Raw genomic sequence first — 25,483 nt, 5'->3', positions numbered from 1 at the left:
TCAAGCACTTTAAAGGGGAGTATCAATGTGAAATCTAGAAAGAGAATAAAGATCCCAAATCAGGAAGCAGTTCATTGGTTTAATGGGTCTTTCTGTCTCTCTCTGTGTTAAATGCTCCATGCTTGAGAATTTAGGAACAGGAGATGACAAACTTCCCTGCCATCAGTCTGTGGTGAAGGAAGCTTTGTGTGTATTTAATATTGGTCGACTGCCTTTCGGTTATAAAAGTTGCAGGTAAAGACCCGGCGTAACTGATGGACACACGGAGGAAGGCAATGACCCTTGCTGTTGAAGCTGGAATAAAATATCAGGTCAATAGATCGTACCATTCTGATTAATCTCTGAAAACCAGATGGGATATTTCTTCCTAGTGAATGATGAAGACTCTTTTTATTCTTAAAACATTTACAGACTTTTATTATTATTTTATACAGGGGGAAAAAAAAAAGTTTCTAACCTTGTTAGTGTCATCTGCAGCATGATAGAGCTCTACTAACAGTTGTTCTTGCTCTCTTAATAAGGGTGATCTTCATATCAATCCTCAGTTTATGAATTGTAATAGAGCTGCTGTAACAGTAGTAATTGGTGAAATTAGTTTGGATGGTTGCATTAATATTCATGCATTCCTGCCACAGCACTGAGCTAATTACTATCTCTTCCTTCTCTATTATGGTGGCAAAACGGGACAGAATAAATCTCGGAGGTTAACTTCTGTGCTGAACGTGGTCACGAGTCTGAGATGCACAAGGTTTCCGCGTGTGGAAGCCATGGCATCACCGGGAATGAGAATTGCGGATGCGTCCCGGGCCAAGGCAGGGTGTCCGTGGGAGCCCGAGAGCTCGTGGCTGTGAGAAGGATGTGGAATTTTGCTTCTGGGGAAACATGAAGTCACGTTGTTGGCTGTAATTATTCCGCAGTAAGCAGAAGAGAGCGGCTGGGAATCTGCGGGGAATACTCCTCCGCATTGGCCTAGATATGGAATAGGTGGTCTGAAAGATTTTTTTATTATTTTTTTTTCCATCTCTAATTTCCATAGTCCTAGAAGATACCAATGAAAGAACTGAAATTTTCCTGCCTGGTTTGATGAGTTTTGCTATAATTTTTTTTTCTTCTCATCGAGATCTGTAAAATGAACATGGAGAAGTTGCTACTCAGGGGATGACAGAAAGGGGACAGAGTCATCCCTTCCTGCGTCACTTAGTAGTTTGTTGCTTTGTTTCAGTATGTTTCGTAATGTCTCCGTAGGTGAGGAGCTCCGAAGCAGGGGGTTTGGGAACACATGGCTGGGGAAGAGTGGCACATTGTACTCAAAACCTATTGGTCCCCAGGGGAGGTTCAAATGGTCCCCCCTCTTGAGGAACCCATGGCAATAGCGTCTGACTTAATGCTGAGCCCCGGAGCACCCGTGCCATGTTCTCCCTGCGGGTGGGAGCCCCGATGGCTGAGGACGTGCGTGGGGTACCTCCAGGAGGATGCAGGGGTGAAGAGAAACTCGGCAAGAGATCTGCAAGGCTTTTGCCACCTTATTAGGGAAAAAAAAGCAAAATCGTTGAGAGGGATGGTAAAAGAGCAAATATAGATAATAGCCCAATCTGTTTCTCCAGCCTGGGAAAAAATAGCAAGTAGCAGTGGAGTGAGGGAAGGAAGTGAGCCGGAGACCATTTGTCTCTTCTGTGACACGTCGTGCTGTGCCAGGCACCTTTCTTTAGAGTGTGACATTGATTTGCCATTTCCCTGTAGTTTGGATGCCTGGAGTAGCAGAAAGCCCTCTCATCCGTACCTGTGCGCAGGGAGTCAGACGTGGTGCCCTGAGCTTGCGGGTGATTAAAAAAATGCAGTACTGCGGTTGGAGTGGCTGTTTCCTTGAGCCTGGATCTCTGCACTAATTAATCTAAGCACTCTATAGGATTGCTCTCAATTATGCAGTGCTGCTTCCTCTCTCTCCCCACTTTCCCACCTGGGGCAAGGTGCGGCAGTCAGGGCTTCCACTGGAGCCGGGATCAGGCTGGGGAAATAGCATTCCCAAGGGTGTATGAGCACCCGCAGGTACTGGGACTCATACAACTACATGGACAATTCTTTTAAAGTCTTTCTTTTTTTTTTTCCTTTTTTCCCCCCCCCCTTTTTTTTTTCCTTTTTTTTTCTTGACACAAAGGGGAAACTACGTGCTTTCACTCAACCGCTTTCACAAACAAATGAATAAATAAAATAAAGTTATAAGTGATGCGAGCCTTTCTGTCGAAAGCTTGAAAGGAAGAAATAAGGAGAAAATGCTATTAGTTCTATTTTTAAAGACTTGAGAACTGCTGGGATACCATGGTGATGGAATCGGTGTCAGCACCTAGATAGATACAAACCTCCTGCATGTCTGGAATAATGGAAGTGGCCCAGGACAGCATGCTTGGAGAAAGTGTTTCTGTTTATCTTCAGCTTTCTGTTATTAAACATGGTGATTTCCAAGCTGTCAGAATGGATGTTAAAATCTTCTGGCATTTCTGGTGATGAAAAAGTCCACAGGAAAACAAAGCCGGCGAATGAAGCAGCACCATGTGGGGTTTCCGAGCGCTCGCCCAGCAGCCCCAGTGAGCGGGGCACACCAGGGAGCGACCAGGGGGAACCCCCCGGCTGCAAACCGCCCAGCCCAGGGTCCTGCGTGGCCCTTGCGCTAGCTACGGTGAGGTCCTGCCCCGTGCCCACATGTGTGACAACAACAGCATCTAAGTTGTAGGCACTGTATCGGTGGACCGTGGCTGCCAACCATTTTGAGTAGCTCCTCAGCAGCTCCAGAAAAGCCCATAAAAACCCAGTGAGCAGCTTGGTAAGCGATGCAGAGGGGAGTTTGGGGGGACCACTGAAGTTTCCAAGCGCAGGGAGGTGGCGAGCGTCCTCGGCAAGGGAGCGGGGGAACGCTGGGGGTCCCCCCTCCCTCCCCGACTGACTGACGGCTGTCATTCCCAGCCATTGACAATAATGTTCCTGCCATTTAATGCCTGCCAGTGAACTGTCTGCTAGCAGCAATGCATAACTAACGAAGGATACTCCCAGAGCACTGTTATTTGGGGTGGGGGGGAAGAAAAGAAAGAGTCTTGAGTCACTCAGTTGTGACCGTATAATGACTCTGTATACAAATTAGATGGATTCACATAGTGCTTATCTAAATTAGGTTGCCATTTTACAATGCTAATTTTCCTGTTGGTTGCTTGTGATACCAGAACGCAGCGTTTCAAAAAAATTCCCGTGCTTCCCGGCTCCGAAAATGTGGCGTGATGCAGTGGCTCAGGAACTGCAGGGTTGGCGTAACCTGCTGAGCTCCGGCGCCGAAACGCTGCCTTGATCCTTTTGAACTGCTTGTAAGGTTGATAACTGTGACTGCAGTAATTAGTAGCAAGTCTACAGATCTCGCTGAAGTATGCACAAGGGGCTTGTTCCTTTGCGCTGTTCTTTTACCCTCCAGAGGAATAAATAACTGGAGGGAAGGGAATTGAAAAGAAATAATAATAAAAAAGTAATGCAGAAGGAGGAAATAAAACCCCCCCTATGCTTATTTCAAAAGCCGACACCTAGGAATCTGATAGACACTTGCAAGATCTCAGTGTAAAGAGGCGGCATTTAAAAAGCTACCAGCATCCTGATAAAAATGCTGTTGTGCCACGGCGTCGGAGCAGGAGGTGACACAAAGGAACAGGAGTCATATGCTGAGTGTTTGAAAAAAAAAAAATCTGGATTTTTATTTATCACTCATGTTTTATTACGGTTTATCGCACAGAAATCAGACAGTCCCAGTTTGCGTCTTGTCTGGGAAAGCGCACGTGAACACTGACATTTGGCGTTCACGTAGATACTTTTTCACTCAAAATATTTTCAAGTGGATAGTAAAGACCCCTTCCCCCTTCCCTTCCCCATCCTCTCTCCTTTTCCCTTCCTTGTCCTGCCTCTTCTTCTCTCCCCTCTCCTCATTTGGTGGACTTGGGGCTGGAAGGGCCAGTCCCTTCTTGCAGCAGCTCAACAACCACAATGGCTTTAAGGCTTCTGTAAACATGGGTCATGGAGCTTGTCTAATTTCTGTCAGCGAGGATGATGTGCTGAGCATTGCCCTGCTGGTCAGGGACTAATGGGGAAAATCACCACCATCAAAACGAGCTCTTCTTCCTACAGACCTTCCAGCATTGCTTAATTTGTTCTGGTGATAGCTGATGAAAACCTGTTATATTCAGTTGTTCAAAATTATCTGACACCCGATGTTTTGCATAAACTTTATTTTCTAAAAGATCTATTCAATGAGAAGTAAAAAAAAAATAAATACAGTGATTTAGGGTACAAACTGCACATGCATAAACATGAGGTGATCTCCAAAGTCATGATGCTCATTTTAATTTGATAAATACAGATGCATGATTATTTGCAGAGCGCCGTTCATCGCAGTGTTAATTTTGTGCATCAGATCTTCAAGCTGTGTAACGTGGTAGAGCTCCATTGAGGCCAATGGCAATTTTCACCAGCTGAGGATGTGATGCTCTACATGCAATTTTTATCTCATAAAAGGGGAAAAAAAATGTGATATCGTATCATTCCTTCTTGCCTGCAGCTTTTCCTCTGCTCTGCCTCAATAGTTCACTTACTTCTTGTGGCTCCTGAAAGTAAACAGGTTTCTCTGTTCTGCTGGCTTGGTGCATTAGCACCTTGCAGGATCAAACCCTAAATAGCGATGAGCACAAGGACTTCCAGCATTAGCAGCCTCTTACATAGAGCCAGGGATCTTGAAATATTTAGTGCTTTCCAGAAATGGGTTCTGCACCTTTTATCTTCGGAGCTTTTCAGGGTCAGAGCGATCTCTCTCATCTTGACGAAGCTCGCTTGCCCTGCGCATGGATCAGCTAAAAAATCGTATGCAAAACTTCAAGACATAACTGCCAGCAAAATCCCTGCAACTGAGAGAGAGTCAAACATGGAAAGAAAGGTTACAAAAATACAAGACTGCCCAGGCAGCCCATTAGTTTTATCTCTGAGAGTTTAAAGCCAACTCATAGACACAGAGATGAACCAGCCAAGAAGCCCATCCAGTGCCAGAGAGAGCCCAAGTTGTTGGGCTGACGAAAAAGGTGTTCCAAATTACGACACGTGGCTCCTCCGGCTGCCATTCAAATTTCCAGACTGCCTGTATCTTCCCTGCTAAAAGAATTGCAGGAAGAAAAGTATCAAGTTTGTTTTGAAACTATTTTAGCATCTGGGTAAAAGTTGCCTTTATTTGCACTTGTTTTTCTTCTCCTTTCATTTCCAAGTATAAACAAGCCCAGCTGTATGCAGCTATGACAGCGCATAGCAGGTCACGTCTATTGTAACAATCCTGCTATCAGGGGAGAAAACAAACCAGACCTAATGTACTTTAGGTGTGCACTTTGCATAGACGTTTTCTTTGATTAACAATTGCATGTAATATCCCGTATATTGAATACTCGCAGCAATTTACACCAAACTTGCACACGTGAAACTTCAAAAGGACACTTGGTGGAGAATTGTGATCCTTTTTTAATGACTGAAAATTATGTTGGTGATGGACTACCATTGGCCAGTCCAGCAAAGGTAAGAGAAAGGCAGATGAGGACTAGGAAAGGTTGTTTTATTAATTGAAAATGGCTATTGGTACGTTTTAGTCAGGACTAGTTTCATCACAGATGTGGATAAGAATTTTCTTGAGGGATGAGAAATTTTCTGTACCATAGTGTTGGTCTCTGCACCTATAAATGTTTGTCACCTATGTGATTTTATAGCAATGCCTAAAATTGCTTGGGAGGGGAATGTTTCTGTTTGGGCAGATTGCTGCCCCAAATTGTATGTATTGCCTTCTTTCAAACTGAAGCTTTAAGTAATTGAAAGTTTGTATTTGGTTCAGGGAAAATCATACATAACAAGGCTGTTAAAGAGGACGAATGATGATAAAAATAATTGCATGAAGAACATAGGAGATTTCTGCAGTTTTCTGTAATCCTTTAAGCGACTCAGTTTACCATCACTCCTTTAGCTCGAGGGATTATTTCAGATCTGTGATGTATTGCCGTGTGAGAGATGAGGCAGAGAATTACATCTGTTCCATCACCCAGCGCCCCTCCAGCCACAGCGGGTCTGGTTGACGGCCGTCAGGCAGTAGGGCATCCTGCTGAGATACGGGCTGGAGGACCAGCAGAAGTCCAGAAAGGAGCCCTGTGTTCCATTGCATGTGGGAATATTTCAAAATTATTTTCATCTGGAAGTGGAAAAAAAAGAGCTAGAAATTCATAATTTCCCATGGGCAGGAGTGCTAAATAGATAGATAAAAAGAGAAATAAATAAGAGGTCATTGAAGAAGAATAGAATTCTGTTGGGTTATGACAGTGAAATCGCGGCGTGGCTGCTGCAAAGAGTTTCCCTAATGGCCAGAGGCTTTTCCTGCTGGTCCCAGTGTCTGGGGGGAGTTTGGTGTCTCTCTGGACGGGGGGCCACAGCTTTGGGGCATTGGGCACCTGGTACCCAGGCTCCGGGACTGGCTCTGCCGCCAGCAGCTTTGCCGCGTCAGGGAGTGGGATAAAACTGATCCTCCCCTCTCTGTTTTGGCAATATTGTTTGTCTTTTTTTTTTTTTTTTTTTTTTTTTTTTTTAAAAAAAAAGGCTCTATGATCCCAGCCCTGCAGCTGCTTCTGGCTGTTTCTTCTTGCAGAGAGCTCACTGTGGGCCCCTTCCCTCCCCTTTGCTCTGGGCTTGCTGCAGCGCGAGGGAAGGAGTTGGTTGCCCCTCTGGTGTAGTTTTCATCAGGGCGCCAAAAGCTCTTAGAGACCTTTAAAAAAAAAATATATATATTTCTATATCTGGTTGCTACTGCATGTGTCTAATAACATGGCCCTTAGAAAGCAATTTGGATTAATTAGAATGTCCGAGCACTTTTGCGATAAAGACATGCCGAGTAATTATCCAGTGTCCAGAATAATCTATCGAGCTTGTGAAGTTTAAGTCTGAAAATTATTCTCCCCGAAGTATTTGTCTTTCTAGCTGTATTTCTGTTATTAAATTTGTTTTCCCACAAGTTAGATAAGAAGAAATGTAATTATTTAGCTGGCGAGCTTAATGTTGAGGTGAAGAAAACCAGTGAAGGTAAAAGTGTGATTGCCTTGTGTTTTTCCTGTAATAATACATAAATATTTATATACATGTAGAATTACATGGTGATGATGCACTTTGTAAAAGGCTAGGGATGAAATATAAGGAAATAAAAGGTATAGATATTCATTGAAACTTCAGTATGTCCTATAATTCTTGTATATGTAGTCGAAGAAATGTCAAATGCAGACTTCTCCCATAATTATAATCCATTCTCACTTACATCTCTTCTTGCCGCATTTCCTCGCTCTCCTTTATGCCCAAAGTCTGTGTCCTGAAGGACCTTGTTCTGTTTCTTATGCTCAGAGGACACAACAGGCCTTTTTACTTGTGATAATGTTTATTTTGGATTAAAGAAAAAACAGGAAATCAAAGGCAGTCTAAATATAATCAGCCAGTCTCACTGGTGGAACTCATCCCCGCAGCCGGGGTCAGCACAGTCTCCCTACAGAAGTGCCTCTTCAACTTTCCAAAGGAATATTAAATGCTGCCCATGACTGTCTTATTTCCAAGGAGTGAAGTTTCGCCCTTGTGGGTGCCGAAGGGGAAGCAGAGCATTTCAGACTGTCTGAGCGCTCATCTCAGCAGTCCCTGCCTCCGCCTCCCACACGGTGCTGGTCCCTGGGGGATGAACAGGCGATGCCTCCGCTGGAAAGCCAAGGGACAACAGGTGGTGGAGTCGGGCATGATGGGCAGTGCTGGGACACGAGGGTCTGGCAGCCAAGAAGAGCTCTCAGGAGAAGGTTGTGACTGCAGAGGTCCATGTGTCGGTTGCCCCATGCTGGGGACGATGCCGTGGGACAAGCAGCTGGGGTGTGCGGGGACCACAGGGCACACAGCTCTGCTGGGGGATGGACCTGAATTGTTTGGGGATGAGTTTGAAGATGACGAGTTTATGGAGAAAGAATCCAGAGGGCAGCGCTGTGAGCATTTCCAAGGAGAGGTAAAGCTCTCGGGGTGAGGGAGGAGGAAAACCGGGTGGGGATATGATCACAGATGCTGAGATGACGGACTCCCCAGGAAAGGATTGCGGTCCTCTTAATCAGATATGAGTTCCTACCTGATGCAGCCCATGTCAGCTGGTGCTGGAAAGCTGTAGTTCACCAGGACAGTATCCTTTAGGGAGACACCCAGCCTAGCTGCAGTGATTTCAGGTGACAGGAAGCTTATTGTCAAAGTCTGGAGTTTTTCAGTGCCTGGGGTTTTCCTGTCTTCACTTGTCGGGTGAGGGAGCAGCGGGGATGCAGCTGCATTGCGAGCTGCAGGAGGTGGGATGGGGCCAGGCATCGCAGAGCCTACGGCCATTGGGCTTCCTGGGCCTGCGGGGACCAGGACCTGCTCCCCGGCTGCCTGCCTCTTCCCACCCAGCTGGTTTGGTTGAAAACCCCTAAAACTGTCAAAGCTGAAAACTGAAAACAAGTGCAAGCTTGCTTGAAGCCAGCATCTTTCCCCTGATTACATTTCAGAGCTCTGAAATAAATGTCGCGTTTCAGTGAGAGGTCGGGGGACTGGCACCGTACCTGTATCCTTCTCATGCAATTTGTAGTTCAAGGTTAGTCCTGGCGGTGGTTTATGGAGCTCATCTGTTTACAGCAAACCTTTTTGCATTAAATTTCTCTTGCCACAGGTTAACAGCAAGATTTTTCCTCCAGTAGAATTGTCGTTGCTGCAGCAGGTGATAACTTCTAATAGATACAAATAATTGATCAAGGATTTTGTTACAGAGGCAAACTTTAATATCCCAGACCACTGCTTTTTAGCACTAATGAACACATCTGAACAAAAGGCTTGTAAGTGCCGTTCTTAAATGGAGACTGCTCCAGATAGCTGAGATTGAGAACACGTTTGTATCACATCTTTACTGAAGTTGTATATAGGAATTTCGTGTTCACCACGTTACTTGTAGGGGATATGAGATAAAAATACATAGTTGTGTTCTTCCCCACACACAGTGTTTTTCCCTTACTATAGGGAACAGTTTTCTGCTGTAGGTACTGGCTGCCACTGAAGCTCAGTGCATCTGAGATGCTCCGAAATGCTCCTCTGTATTTCATAATGTAAAAGACAGCAATTTATGTCAGTAAGAAAAAGAGAAAATAAAAGAACGGACAAGTTAGATTTTATCCTTGAGTTCATTTAGGCCATAACTTGTCTCTAGCAATTGTAGGAATCAATTTACGACAGGAAGGAAAACTAACACCGTGCGTGCAGTCCCGGGATAATCTGCTGTGTGTATTCAATCCCCTCCTGATTGCTACCACTGAGTATTAGACATGTGAATAATATTCAGGATGTTAATCGGTAGCCGTGACACGTTTCCGTATTCCTGTAATCCCCACGCGCGGTGCCGTGCATGGATACTAGTGCTCCTGGCAGCATGTCGGAGCGTGGTGGGCTCCCGAGGAGACCCTGGGGCTTACGGGAAGTTTGTGCTCCGTGACGCCACCAGAGACGCTTGTGGCAGCGATGCCGTTCCCATAAATATGGGCTGATGTGGTGAGATGGGGAGGTACATCGCTTTGTTCAGAAGTGAGGATTAGTTTTGCCGCTCTGGATTCATCGTTTCCAGTTTGGAGTTACTTAACCATGGTTTCGCCCTGGGCATCATCCGCAGTCAGTGCAGACAGAGCCATTTCCCGGACAGCGGGAAAAAGTGAAGAAACTTCCTGAAGCGTGTAGGGATGAATGACCAGAACTGACGCGAGAGATTCAAACAGGAGCTTATACGTACTCTTTTTAACCCACAGGTTCCCTCTTGCCTCAACCTTTTAATAATATGTCAATCCAAAATGGAATAGTTCCAGCGTAAACAAAACCATTCAGGCAACCCCAGTATGTGAGCACCTCAAAAAAGTAGGTTTTCGTATTACGTGACACATTTTCAAATGCAAAAATAGTTCCAATATTATGTGGAAGGAAATAAGGAAAGAAGTGAGCTCCAGAAACCCTGTTTAAAGCACCATTTTACTGCTTGAAATGCAGCTGATACCCTTGCGGGGTTTTGGTAGAGGAGGTAGGGGAGCGGAGCTGGAGGAAGTCTTGCCCTGAAGACTCTCTGTTCAAATGAAGACCACTTGGAGACATTGTTATGAGTATAGATTCTTAATTTTGCAATATCTGTTTAGTGAAAGTCATTCACAGGAACTTAGTTTTTCTCATGATACTTAGCTGCTTGCTGAAAGTTTAACTAATGAAATTGTAACAGATAAGTTCATATTGACAGATTTTAGATGCGTTATTCTGTAAATACAAGAGGGCCATAGGCTTTATTCTCCTTGACTAGAAAGACGCTTTACTATATTGAAAATTTAGGAATAAATATTCAAATCACAGCCTTATTTTCCACAACATAAACACGGATGCTCGTCGAGAAATGCAATTATGAGATATGCTCAAATACTAACTCGACGGCTTTCATTTAGTCTAATAACTAAGCTTTGAAAGATGATTGTTTCATGTTGTACCGCATCGCAATTTGTTTCCGCTGTAGTGGGTTTGTGTGTGTCTGCGTGTATTACTTTCAGAAAACTATGTTATGCTATTGAGCTTTTCTGTATTTCAGCCTCTCTGCTGAATAAGTCTTTACTGTTGTCTTGATCGGGCTACTTCTAAAATCAATGAGATTTATACTTGCAGATTAAAAACCTTTTAAAATATGCATAGACAATATAAGGTTCAATTATATGTTTGCGATGAATGGAGGAATGTGTACACATAAATAAAACATAAAAGCTGCTTTGCTGTGTTTATCTTCTGGTTCTGATTTATTTTCAAAACAATTGGAATTTGTGAGTCCGTATTGGGATGTGTGAGCTCCAGTCGCTGCAAGCGTATTTATGCTTACATATATACTTGGCATACATACATCACTTTGTCTGTTACAGGGTCTGACTTCTCAGTTTTTGGAAATGCAGACAGTGTATGGAAATGGTAGACATAAAAGAAGAAGAAAACAAAATAGACTTACTCTTAGCAATGTGGTACATTTTTGCATTTTTGACACAAGTTATTTTGTTATCGGTAGTATTTAATGGACAGACCTTAGTTTCTTCCCTTTGAAATACCATTCGCTGTTTTATCCACTGGAGATATCGCTTATGCTTTCTTAGGCTGTGATAGAAATAAACAACCCCAAACGTAGATTCAGTCTTAGCACAAACTCAAAGAATACAGAATATACCTCTTCTAAACTTGTTCATGCTCCCTCTTTCATACAATAACGTTGTAATTATGTTTTAGACATTGTGGTGTGTCATGGGACAAAAGTGTGGCAGAATATCCACACGTGCTATTTGTAGGCTGAATTTAAATCACAGCGTGATGTTGAAAAGACTATTGCTGCATAAGCAGCTTTGTTGTACCATATGATTACAAAAATGTGGCCATTAGAAAGGTTATAGGGTCCCTGTACTCCCATCACCTTATGTGAGTTCAGCTAAAAATTGCCTTGAAGTATTAGCTCATAACAGACAAGATCCTTTGATGCTTTGTTAAGATTTCAAATTACCTCTAGCAGAGTGCCATCTACTATTTTAATGCTGCTCTCAAGCTTTCATTCTACCAGGGCTGGAGTTAAAATATGAAGAGCTGTGCATTCTTGCATTGCAATGGATGGGCAGTCACCGCTGATATTTTAACTGATGTATCCTAGGAGGAATATTCTAGTTAATATTGTAAAATCAATGAATATGCACTAGTATATATAAATGTGCTGTGCTGGTCATAGCTCATCCACAGGATCTGCAAACCAGTACAGCTTTATCGCCGTGCTAGCTTATAAGCAAGCCAGCTAAAATTCTTAACAAGTTAAATATTTCACTGAAAAATATTAGGTGCTGAAGTTACATAATGGTACATGTTCCTTTGTCTTTATTATCAATAATCTCTCTGGTGCAGCAGATAAATATTTCTGTTTGCGGGCGGGAGCTGTAGGAGGTTCCCTGTCCCTGGATGTGTTTGTCGTGTCAGCTGGGGGGAATTCTGGCTTCTGTCTGTATGTCAGGACAGACCCAGCCTGCATGGGGGAAGGAGCCTGTGCCGCCTCCTGCCCGCATCAGGGGAGGTGCGAATGCATCTCAGCGACGTGCGGAGGGATGGGGGCGTTCGGAGTCTGCCGGCCCTCGCCCACGCGCATCGCCATCGCAGGCGCCATCGCTGGCAGGGACCGGCTGCACGGCTCCTCCGCTGCTGGAGGCAGAGTTGGCTTCAAGGCAGCCCTCCCTCAAAATAAAGAAGGATCTTTAGATATCTAAGGCTAGAAATAATAATAATTAAAAGTGTAATTTGAACTTTGAATTTAATATTATTATATCAAAATATAGCTAAACCAAGAGAAATTAAAATGTATATAATATACATTAAAACTAATTTTACTTCTGAGAAGCGATCACTTAGAAGTGACCTTCTTCATGATCACATAAATGTAACTTTACGCCCAACGAGGAACTGTACACACAAATCAGGCAAGCACGCATCTAAAAATCTTTTTCCATTTCAGTGTAAATTCAAATACTGATTCTTGGTCATTTTTTTGCAATTTTTTTCAAGGAAAGTTTTGAAACAAATAGAAGTCCCAAGGTGTGGCAATTTACTGGAAAAACTAACAATTCAGATGATACTGGTTGTTCTTGCAAACAGACCTACAAACAAAAAGAACCAATTTTTTTATGTTGTTGCAGGTGTGCTGTAACACAACAGCCAAGAAATGTTAAGGAACGTGACGTCTTTTGATACGCAGAGGAACATATTTTTGTCTCTAAAGGAGCAGTCTTCAATATGCATGAAGCTTTTGTGTCCAAGCTACAGCATAGACCGAGATTTTTATTTAAGTAATTCTCTAAAGGGCACAAAGTGAAAGAGCAGCTGAATTCCACTTGGGCCTCACCTATTTCTAAAACAATGTGCAACATTGACAGTGGTGTTGAAATCCTGTTCTGCCTTCCTCAAAGCTGTGCTATTTTTGTAGCAGCAGTACAGTGGGAGCTGTGCTTTTTGGCACAGCTTGGTCCAAAGGTTTGAATGAATTATTTTTAAGAATCAGAAACTTTTTGAATTGGTTCATAGACCCTGCTCAGAGGAGCTTGATTATAAAGAATACTCTTTGCCCATGGAAAAGGTTATTAGACTGTTAACTGTAAAAACGGCACTTACTGGAGCTGTAACTCTCAAAACGTTCAGCAAAGTAGGTTATATCCATATTGCCTCTTCATGCCTTTGTTTGCTTCTCCGTTTGCAGTAGGTCTTCGGGCAGGTCTTGGGTGACTGTGTGTTTCATATGAAGGTAACGTGGGTGGCCTTGCCTTAGGGACAAAAACGCTTTACTCTGCCCACTTCACTCCTGTACCTCCTCCTACTGGATAATAGATCAGTGCGACTGATACGACTTTTTCTTTCTCTAGTTTATTGATTGAAATGTTTTTCCTGCCTTGTGGCAGTGTGGAAGAGCCAGGACGAGCTCGCTGGTGGGGTGGAAGCACGTCAAAGCACCCGCAGGCACAGGGAATGTGAGAGCCTTGCTCTGAGGGGAAAGCAGTGTCATGGAAGAGAATGTTTTTTTTTAAATTCAGTTACGCCTTTGTAAGAAGAGAAGTGAGGCTGTAGGTTCATTATAAATTGACTCAGTACAATAATTTGTATATTGCGGCCACTTGGAATGCATTTAGCGAGACACAGGTGTCTGTCTTCCCCTGCCTGAGCACCCCAGTGCAGAGTTGGACAAATGAAAGTATCAATGATGAAAGTATAAATGGACAATTCTTAATCCACAATATGTAAATTTGTTGAGACAGTGTTATGTCCTTATTTGTTAGAAGGACAGTATTATTTCCAGCCTTATAAGCAGATAAAATGCTTATTTTAGTGCTAAGACTAATTTTCATTAAAATTGTGGATCCAGGTTTCAAGATCCAGGGGCCTCTTACCATTTAAAAGCTAAGAGATCACCTCCTATTTTGCAGCTATAAAAGCCCAAGCGATGCCAGAAGCTCATCGTTGTCACAAGTAGACCTAGTTCTAGGCACAGGTCATCAGGATGAAGTATAGGGACGTTTCATATTTACGGATACCTCTCATTTTACTATGTGTTCATAATTTTTTTTTTTCGTCCTGCTTTCTGTCTGAGTTGATAAAGTGCTCCTATGAGCCATGTGGACAGTACTAATTGCTGTAATTATTGTTCCCTTAATTGCTACGATTATTTTTTCTGGAGTAATTCGTAGAAGTACTTCTGATTCTAGACAAGGAAGCAGGAGAGACCTTGTAGACATGGAAAATACTCCCAGCTTGCCAATACTATTCAGGATGTCTTTCCACTTTAGTGCTATGATAGTTATGCTAGGGATGAAGGTTGATTTATGTGCCTGGAACGGGGCTCTTTCATATGCTCTTTTCAGGTTTGAAATGAATTAAAAAATAATAAACACATTCAATTAGAAAGCCAGTGGCAGTTATATTTTGTATTTGAGAAAGCCAAAGTAGCACTGGAGGTGTTTGTTTCAGTAATGGATTGCATCCATTATAATATTGGTAATCAAGGAGCTGTGAATTTTAAAGGGTCCTATTAACCAGAGCCATCGCTCTGGAAGCACGACGGTACAGCACGTTGCTCCATATTGTCAGGGCGTCAGACCAGCGGTGCATCGCTCTCCTAACAGCTCGGTTAAGGTCTGTTACTGCTCTGTTCAATTACAGTAAGTCCTTTAATAGGACTGGCCTTCCCTCGTAATTTCCACCCAACAATCTGCATGGAGCTTCTCATGTTTATTCATTATGTATTGAAACTGAAGTCTGTGCTGCATGGCAAGGCAATTCAGTGAGATGAAATTACAGATAACTTCTTGTAGTTCCCCGTGTTCTGTCAGTCCATTGCCCTTCCCGACACTACTTTATTCTCCTATTGCTGCCACTCTTGAATTATCTGGTACTGAGAGGTCCACACAGCAGTGACCTCGTCCAGCTTTTCATTGACGATTTGTCAAGAACACCTTTAGTTCTCCATATATATGGAATTTTGCCATCCCACTTGGAAACTCTTACAAAACAGAAATTGCATGAGGTTTGGGAGCTCCGACATGGGTCCTCAAGTGCAGATGCTGAGCGCTTTTGAAAATCTCTCCTTTAAAATGCTTTGGAAAGTGGGATTTACTCTGATTGACATGTTTGTAGGCCTTGTGGTCTGTAAGGTCAAGGTGAGAGCAAACCCACGCATCTATTAGCTGAAGTCCTAATTCTGGACAAGTAGAGGGAGATATAGCTCACACAGTGTGGTGAGGCTTGGAGGAATGGGCCAACTTGGATAGAGGCAAAATTCGTGTACATGAATCATGTATTGGGTTTATTTTCTTAGTGTTTCTTTTGTTGCTCTTGAAGATATTTCTGTTTTATTAAATGCACTTCTCCTCCTCGAGGCTCAGCTTCTCATTTGTATTTGATGTTGTTTATATTTGTATTTCTGTACCTTATGAAATATCTATCCAATTCCCTTGTAGGTGATTGTGTTGATCTCTAATACATCATTAGGAATTCACTGTGGGATAAAATAAGAGAGGTGGTGATGTGAGCAAACAGGACCTTGTTTGAACACCGGTAGCTTTAGTAATTTGTAAACAGAGAGAGAGAAACTGAGGTGAACTGTAAATAGATTAATGGTTTTGAAAATTTTCCGTTATACAAATGCCCTTCTTTAGATGTGCTGCTTCTGTTCACTGCTCAGAAGAATTTGCGCTTGTGGTGTGACTTTTGCACGCAGCAACAGGTTTGCCATATGTAAACACCTTATAGACTATGGCAGAGCTGTGCAGAAATACTCCCTATTGCTCTTAAAACTTTTTTGTTAATTGTTTTGCCTCATTTTCTAATTGTCAACTCTTGATTCTTGAGTATAAAAACCAGCTTGAAATGCACTACTTCTAAAATTTCATCATAAAACATAATAAGGAGGGATTATCAAAGCACTTCAGAAGGTTTTGTTCTTGTCATTACCTAAAACCGTTGGGAATATTATTCCCTAGGCTCTTAAAAGCCCTAGAGCGAGAATGGCAGTAATATTTGTTTTCATATGCACCTTCCAGGACAGAAATAGGGCACATGCTGCTAGATTGACACCTCCAGAAAATCTACCCAAAGCTACCGATTTAGGAGCGTTTAGTTTTCGGAAGGGCTGGCGAGGAGGAGAGCGAAAGCAGAGATGTTCTTTGTTATCCGTACCCCGCCGTCGATGGGCTGCCCGGCGTGCCACGAGGCCACCCACTGCTGCAGGGCTAGCGAGAGCCGAGGCCCTTGCACCACCCCATGGACATCAGCTCCCGAGAAATGGAGGGAGCTCGAATTCCCCCTCCAGCCAAGTGGGAATCAGCAGGAAGATTCATTCCTATTATCTTTGCAAGCTTTGAGTCATTATCTGATCTTATTTTATATCTCCGGTAACATTTTCTTCCTGTTCGGAACAATGTGAAAATGAAGAAAGCGTAGAGGAGTTTTGCCCAGAGAAAACAGCTAGTTAGAAACTTCAAATAATCTTAACTCAAGGCAATGAAAACAATTATATGCAGCTCACAGGATGCTGAAGCTGTTTGTTATGTAATTTGAGATGTAAATGGTGAACAAAGAGTAGTTGTACTAACTGATGATTAAATCCTGACATGATAAATTTCTACATGAATAAAATCTGAGACCTAAACAGATTCAAGATTGTTAGTCATCCATCAGTTCACACCAAAGAGTTTTGCAGCCAAGTGAAAAGGCTTCAGGCATCTTATTTTTGTAAAGTTAAGTTATTGGCAGGATTTTGCAATTTGTGTAGACTGACACTGCGCTGCCACATGAGATGAGTTCAAGAGGCTTTATCAAAGTAGGGTATTTTTTTTTTTTTCTATTTTCAGGAAATCGTATCAATAAAACTTAATAGGAAGTTGAAAGTAAAAATGCAGCAAACTGTGAACTTAATATTACCCTGGTGGGAGCTCATTAATATCTCAACAGGTATACTCATGCATTATCTTAATTGCACATGGGCCTTAGGGAAATTGCCTTTTCTGAAGTTTTTCTGACTACTGTCATTTGATGAGTCGGGTTCAGATGCACCATTTTATTAATTTTTTAATAAGTTACCGAGGAGAAGGTAGCCTGATTCAATCACGTTTGAAGTAGCATAGTAACAATAATTAGTTTTATGGTTGCACTGATTTGCGAGGTTCTGGCCGTGCGGGTGGATTTGCAGGCAGAGGTGAGGCGGGGGTGGGCACGAAGCCCAGTGCTTCTGGCAGTTCCTGCAGCTCCAGAGAGGGCTGGTTTGGCTCCTGGCACTGGGTCTCGTGCGCGTTTCCAGTTGAGAGAGTTGGGTGTTAGCAAGGAGTTTGCCACTTTCTCTTGTTCTGCTTGAAAAGAAGGGTCTGTAGAACAGGGAGAGGAGGAGGACATGGGATGAGGCGATCAGACAAAATAAGTTTGAAATGAAGAATTGGAGCAAGTTTGTATTTCAGTTGCTTTTTACTCTGAAGTACACAGTTCCAGACCGGATGTTGGCAGATGTTTGATGTTGCAGAGAGTGACTTAGGAGACCATCAGAGGGATGTGTTGGTCCTCGGTGTGTTCTCTGCTGTGGTTTTTGGTGCAGCTGCTCACAGACAGGCCCAGCGTTTCAGGAAGACAACCAAGTGTCATCCAGTGAGAGCTTTTCATTTACAGAAGAAAATGAAATAAATGAAGAATAATGTACAATGTTAAAAATAAATTAACATTAATTAATCACTGACTAATGCAATGTTCCCAGCATTAATCATTCACTCTTACTGTAACCAGAACATCAGCCATGCAAACGACATGTAAAACTCCGGGGTGAGATGCTTGCCCTTGTCCTGTAAACACAAAAACTGCCTTCAGGAAAATCTGCCGCCCACGTGGGTGATCTGCTCACTCATCTGCCGGTACTCGAGTGTCCTTCAGAAAGCTCCAGCTCCAGCCGTGCCCGGTTATGGTGGTGAAGGCTGATGCCTCTTCTGCAGACGCTGGCTGCTGTGCAGCACAGGAAGGAGGAGCGCAGGCTGTTCCCCCTCCCAGCCTTCCTGTGTAAGGGCCGGGGGGATTTTTATCCCCTGTGCTGTACGGATCACAACTCTTCTGCCAAGATGTTAGAGCCATTTGGAAAGCAGACTGTAATTCCCTGGAGCTTTTTGATGTTTCAAACATGTTTCTGAACAGAAAGCAGGAAAATGTGATGGAAGAGAAAGCTTGTTTCTTTAAACTGAAGTTTTCAATGTTGAGATATCAATGGCAAGTAGCAGATTTTACCAAAATGAAAGGAAATCAGTTAAGAGACAGAAAATATTTATCTGATTAATTAAAAGAACCAACAAAAACCCAAACAGCCTCATTTAAAATACTCTGTTCTGTGATCCTGACATGAGGTCATTGTAGTGCTTGCTGCGTTTGTTGACATCCCAGTTCTTCCCGTGGCAGCAGGACACGATGTCTCAAACTGAACCCTTGCAGGACCAAAAGGAGAATGAGTATGGCTTAAGAGGAGCGATGTGTTGAAAGACTTGTAAAAATGGGGAAACCTATAAGAAAGGGGGAGTACAAACCTTTTTATTTTGGTGCTATCTACTTAGTGTGTGGATAAACTTCCAATTTTTCATGTGGTTAGAGCACGGCGCAGGGCAGCCAGTACTGTCAGATGGCTTTTGTTTGCCAGCCTGAACCACATCAGTAGCTTTCTAAAACCAAAACAGAAAGAAGGCTAGCAGTGATCGGTACATCTGAGAGGACGTTAGGGGACATACTAGGTAGTAGTAGGACTACATTTATGGTCATCTTTACTGTTCAGTCATCCCTGGCATCGTACTGCAGCTTGTCCTGCCTTTCGCTCATTCATCTCATGTCTGTGCGTGAACTTCTCATTAGTGGGTTGATGGTTCAGCAGCTTTCAGCAGTGCTAAACGATGTTTTTACACACTGATCAGGGTGGAGAAGAGTTGTTTATGAAACGTCCAGCCATTTAGCTGCAGTTTTACATGGGTAGCTTCACTAAGGGTTTTTTCTGCACCCTCAAGGCTGAAGTCCAGCCTGAGTGCATCCAGCCACTGCCCTCCTGGCCCCTGGGGCAGCAGCTTTGCTGGTGGTGTGAGCGGGGAGGCTCCAGCCTCCTGCCCCGAGTGAGAGGTCTGGTCTAGGCTTGAGAAGCGCCAGCAAGTGCTCAAAAAAGGTTGAATTTTCATGATCAGAGAGAGTAATCAAATTCTAGCCCTCCTTCTTGTTCTCCCTTGGCCTCCCTTCACCCCCTTGCATGGTGAGACCATCTTCATCGTCTTTGGGAACAGAGAACTCTGACGTTTGGCCAGCTTGGGGTTGGGTCTTGATGAATTGGGTCAATCCATTTTTATTTTCAAGTGTACTTCAATGTTCGCAGGAGGTGAAGGTGTGTGTCTGTGGGCTTACCCCGTGAGCAGCCATCAACGCGCAGTAGCAGTGTATGTTGTCCTTTGGATGTTGGTGTGATGAGCGTAAGCTCCGTGCTCTTGGAGAGGAGAGGGAGCCTGGCCATTGAGATTTGGCTGGTGTTAACGTGCCATTGTGTTTCTCAAACTAAAGTCACTCTTGGTAAAAACAAACCAGTAACACAGAGGAACATATGGTGTGAAGTACGGGAGAAAGCTTTCTGGCTGAGTCCGTGGGAGGTTTGTCCACATCCAATTGGATGTGAACATTAAAAAACAAAGAGAAGAAGAAATGCTGAATTGTTAAATTTTAGCTGATGCAAACATGTTCAGTTTGGACATCTGGGATGCCGCCTGCATGCACGGGAAGACGTGTGGGAAGGGAAAACATCTTTTGTAGGTGTCTGGCATACAGGACAAAGTTGAACTCTGCAGTCTATATTGTATCCATTGAAGTACTTTTCTCCCCATATTTGGACAAAATCTTACGAAAATTCTACTCCTCGTACATATAACTTCACGTTGCTTTTAGATATCCTGTAAGAAATGTTGGTAAAAAAAACCTCAATATATGCTTTGTATACTGCAAATGATTGGAACAGCCAGAAGTGGTTAATATTTTATGGACAGAGGAAAAAGACTAGAAACCCAAAAAGTCTCCGAAGTAATATAAGCAATGGAGCAAATTCTGTAGAAGCTTTGCTTTTTGTAAATGTGCAGAACATGCTCCTTTTGATTTTTTTTTAGTTGAAAAAGCAGTTGTTGGCATGTTGAAATACAAACACTCGCCACAGGTAAAAATTCATGTTTCACCCTTTCTTTTATTTATAATTAAAAAACCATCACTCGGCTATCAGTACGGCTCTGTGTGTGGGACTGTATGTTGTCTACCTGGTGCTTGTCTAATTAATAACGGGTAAACAGCACCCATAAAGTCAGCCTGGTTAACTGTTCCGCTTAATATGATACCATCCAATGAATAGATGAATTAAGCTGATAAGCAGCTGAGCAAGCTCCGCTAACTGCTTTGTACAAATGAGAAGAGAGCGATCCTAAAATGTCACCAGTCATTTATTACAACAGCAATTGCAGGCACAGACAAATTAGGTATTTCAATTATTTTTGATGGCCAGGGTGCCCGGCATTCTCTGTGCAACCGCTGTAGTTGGTGTTAGCTGAAAGTCATCCCTAAGGTAGATTAAAAATAAAGAACCCTGATAAATTGGTATAATCGATCTATTTGTCTTTGAGAGTGGTCCCCAAGCTTTGCTGGCCCCTGGGCGAAATACTGAGCAAGTAAATCATGTACCAGTGGTGAACACCACGCTGTGTCTGCCCGGCAGCCTCAATTTTAACTTTTTTAATTTTCTGTGACTGGAGCACTGGAAGGTCTTGCTGGCGACGTGCTGTCCGCATGCCACAGATCTAAAATAAATCTGGTAAGGCTTTGTAGAGGACTTGCTGTCTTGCATTAAAAAGCTAAAGCATCCCAGCTTTCAGCTTGATTAGCCACCTCGCTGGCTCTAAAACCAGCGGACGTGCAGAGGGGTGACACAACGCATCCAAAGAAAAGACTGTGCCAAGTGACGGGGGATTCAGTTCTCCGGCATCCACAGTGACAGCTCCAGCACCTGCTGAAAGTTAAAGTGTTCAGGTTTAATAATTCATAGCAAGTAAGAGTGGTACTGCGCCTGGGCCTTGGTTCAGCATGCTGCTGGGGCAGGGTTCCCGCCGGGGCAGGGCTTGGAGCAGGGGCCACGAGCTGCGTTTCGCTCTAGGCTGATGCTGAGTGAAGCTACTCAGATCTTATGTAAGTCATGGGCTATGGTTTATAAAATAACAGGAGATATTACCTTTAAGAAGAGGAACATGCTTCAACAAATGTCGGGGTATTTAATAATTATGGATGGTTTGGATAAGTTCACTTATCTTTTGGGTCTTCAGTCTGCTTTTACTCTGCTGTAGAAGTTGTTAATGTACATACAGACGTACAGATGTAGTGCGTATCCTATGCAAGTGCCGAGTTTGCTCTCATCTGCTACTGACCTCTGTGGGAACCGTAGGCGCTGAGCCCTTTGCAGTATTGAGCTCAGGGAAAGATAATGCTTATTCTTCTGAGAAGGCAGAAGAGCTAATAAATACTTGTAGGAATGCTCTGCAGAGACAGAATATGAGAATGCAGAAGATGCTTGTACTGAGGCATGAAATACTGACCTTTCTGCAGTCTAGAAGTCCCAAATCATTATATATGATCATGTTTGTGTATATTGCAAATCTTTTTTTTCCCTCCTTGGCATCTCAAGTGGGAATTATGGCAGGTTCCTTAATTTAAGGAACAGTCCCAGACTGTTACTCAAACAATTGCATAATGTGTTTGGGGATTAACATACTGTCAGCTTGATAACTGTTTAGGGACCTTTGTTATCAAGGAGAAAATAGCCCTGAACAATATTCTGGTCTCCTGTTATAGCAAGTAACTGTCAGCCCCCTTCGTGCTCTGCTGTGAGAAGGAACAGCAAGAGCTGGTTAGTCACGGGCAGGCAGGGCATTAGGATAGGGCTGAACTGTGACCAGGTTGTCTCTGTGGGACAGAGATGTCCACGCTCAGCAATCTTCACAACTGTGCTTCATCAGAAAGGATCAAAAATAAACATCCTTTTGTTTAAACCTGAAGTCGCAGTTTAATGTTTAAGAGCTTCTTCATCCTCCAAAAACGGATGAAGGCCCCCTCTGGCCTTCAGCCAGTGATGACAGGTATAGACGTAAACTGGGTTGCATTCAGAATCCCAAATAACCTGATGCCAGTAAAACCAGAACACCAATAAAAAGGACAGAGTGAGAAAAATGGTTTGTGTGTGCTGTATTTGATTAAGATTGCCTGAAAGGAAAAAAATTATGAATGTGCACATATACAGTTGTTTTCTATTGATTAATGATTTTTTTGTGTAACTTGAAGTCAATGAAAAGATTGTTTCTTTGACTTGTGCATTGTAAAGGAACATGATGGAGAAATATAGGTGGATACAACGAAGATGAACCGAAGCTCGGCTGAAGCTAACTGCTTTAGCTAACTGCTGCAAGAAGTGCAATGAGTATATGAATATGTATATTTATCAGAAATTATTTTTTTCTACAGATCCCACAAATCAGTTATGCCTCAACTGCACCAGAGTTGAGTGATGACAGGCGCTATGATTTCTTCTCACGTGTGGTTCCTCCAGATTCCTTCCAAGCACAAGCAATGGTGGACATTGTGAAAGCTTTGGGATGGAATTATGTGTCCACTTTGGCATCTGAAGGGAATTATGGAGAAAAAGGAGTCGAGTCCTTCATGCAAATTTCCAGAGAGGCAGGTAGGCAACGCCCATCCTCCCTCCAGAAAACGCTATAGAAGTAATGAATGTTATTTTGTACCAAATGTTACATTATTTTTCTAGAACATATATTTTATTCTAAAGGTGCTCCTGGTCTCTGCGATGCCTCTGTAATGGCTCCTAGATACTCTCATTCCTAAATTGCTTATGGAGTTTCCGAGAGTTTGAAACTTTAGTGGTTTTCAGTCATTTCTGGAGAAAATGGAAAACCCGGAGTCTTATCAAGCTCCTACTATTCCACTGGATGGCATTATATTGGGTTGACACGGGTAGACAACAGATTTTAAAATGCTGAGCTTTTATCTCTCTGCAGCTAGAAATTCTGTGAAGACCGTTTGTTACCAGACATTGACTTGTGTCATGCTGTTGCTGTTCACCTTTCAGATCACTGCCTGATTTGTATTGTTTTTCTTTACCATGTCTCTTGACCAATTCAGTTGAGAAAATTCATAATCTTTTACTTGAAGGCTCAAAGATTACTGGCCTGGGATATGGAGACAAACCACTCAGCGGAATGGTGCGAGGCACATCAGACCTTTGGTGCGATGCATCACGTTTTTCTTGTTCCTGGTTTCATTTAGTGGTGTCCAAAGAAGGCCGAACCGTGTTGGACAATGCCACTGTCAGTGAGAGATGTTCCAAGAGGACAGGGAGATGCTGTGTCTTGCGCTGGGTCAGGCTTATGGTATCGAGTTGAATCATCTTAATTTTGTTGGCAGAAATCTCTGATTTTACAGCTTGTTTTCCTGCTCTGGTACAGAACATAGAGCAGACCTGTCTTGAAAGTGTGACTGCTGTGTCAGTGTGCTCATACCCTTATCCTGGTGACTTACTTGTCAGGGTAAATAGTTCTAAATTTCCCCAGAGATGCCAGAACGTAGGAGGACTTTAGATGGCACTTCAGGGAATAGAGGTATAAATCTGTGACAAGCTGGTTTGCAATCCAGAATCATCAAGGTTTGGAAATTGAAATATTTGAGTTGATTCTTGTGCTGGTAAGGAAAAATAAGCAGAAGATGTGATTCATTATTGGCGGTATGTGCAAAGCCCATCTCTAGAAGCCTTCAATGATATATCCTGATCAGGAACCCAACATCATTGCACAAGAGTAAGCTCTACTGTACTCCCCAAACGAACTCACATTATCTCCCGCCCTGTGACTGCCCTGGCATTGTGTTAAACCAGCAAAACGCAATCCACAGTTCACCTAATTACATAAATCACCAGCCGGATTAGTGAGTGACGAAAGGGAAGGACCAGGATGGGATGGGTGCTGCTCTGGAGCAGCCATCGGAGTTTTCATCTCCTCGGGCGTTGCAAAGCTGGTTCCGCAGCAGACGCTCTGCTTTTGCAAGTTGCCTGTGTCCTCTGGGAGGTGGCACCTCGGCTCGGTCCCCAACTGCCACTGCGTAGCTCATGGATCACACTGAGCAGCGTCACCATGGCGTGAGCGGAGAAAGGGGCCTTAGAGAGGGGAATCCAGAATTGTTCCATTATGTTGGTATCACAGAAGGAACCTATATTTGCATGAATTTGTCGTTCGTTCGAATGCATATTTATGTGGCATTAAAGAAAATGGGTTTGGATTTAATACCGCAGGAAGTGACAAATGCCAGTGTTCATTATAATTTAAAATTGACTTTATTTGCAAATATCCACTGTTGCAAAATCATACCAGAAATGTGTTCTCTATGCCAAGGACAAACTCTAGCTGAATTATACTATATCATTTTATAGACCTTCAGTAGAACTAAACTAATAAGAGCGGTCCATGTAGTCAACATGTAATTCAATGTCCTTCATAAAAAATAAAGCATAAGACCGAAAGAATACCCTTCTTAAAACAGCTTTGCATGCAGGGTGATACAGGTCACGGCTATGAGATTAAGACACTAACAGGGATAGTGCATAAACTTTCTTTCATATCCACAGCCTGTCTTGTCTGGAAACTGGAATAATCCAATCCCCAGAGCTGCCTCCGACTCAGTTCAGCTGCTTTTTCTTCTCAGGGCTGCGCTGAATTTTTTTATGTTACACAGATAAAGCTTAGGTGAAGTTCTGAGGGGATTTAATACCTGTCAACAAGTTCCCCAGCTTTTTAAAACCCTGGAAGCTATGACAGTCCTGTTGTCTAGGCATTTAATGGAGCAGCTGCCGTGCTCTCGGGCGGTGCGGCCCTGGAGATGGGTCCTGACCTTGATCCCTACGGGGAAATGGCACCTTGTCTCTCCGACTTTGGGGTTTGGTCATGACCAGGTGCTGTTTTGGGGGCTCACAGTGCAACGGGATGTTCCTGTGCTGTGGGGACATGCCGTGGGGGGTCGCTTTCCTGGTGCCTGATGCGTCTATGCCTCCTTGGGGACGTTTTATGCAGAAGAAATGATTAACCAGGCTGTCAGGTGATTGCTGTAATAGCAGGGTTGGAAAGAGCCTCCTGAAGAAGCAATAAGCAGCAATAATTTTACTGACTCATGGCTGCGGTCTTGTCAGTAGCTCCTTGATCTATCTATCTAAAAACATTTCAGTGGTCAAGAGCCGTGTGTCTGAGTG

The 25,483-nt window shown here is 43.2% G+C and overlaps 1 protein-coding gene across 3 annotated transcripts in view; it reads left to right on the top strand.

The window, feature by feature from the left end:
• GRM7 (glutamate metabotropic receptor 7) overlaps positions 1–25,483 on the top strand; it is a 304,853-nt gene that overhangs the window by 78,793 nt on the left and 200,577 nt on the right. For all 3 annotated transcript variants that reach the window (XM_063347611.1, XM_063347610.1, XM_063347612.1), the window contains exon 2: positions 22,696–22,912. In XM_063347611.1, coding sequence (XP_063203681.1) covers positions 22,696–22,912 — 217 coding nt within the window. The remainder of the gene's footprint in view (positions 1–22,695; positions 22,913–25,483) is intronic.

This window comes from Chroicocephalus ridibundus, chromosome 10 (genome assembly GCF_963924245.1).
Source record: "Chroicocephalus ridibundus chromosome 10, bChrRid1.1, whole genome shotgun sequence".
Classification (NCBI taxonomy): Eukaryota; Metazoa; Chordata; class Aves; order Charadriiformes; family Laridae; genus Chroicocephalus; species Chroicocephalus ridibundus.
The sequence above is the reverse complement of the archived record's forward strand: the minus strand, read 5'-3'. Positions and strand labels throughout refer to the sequence as shown.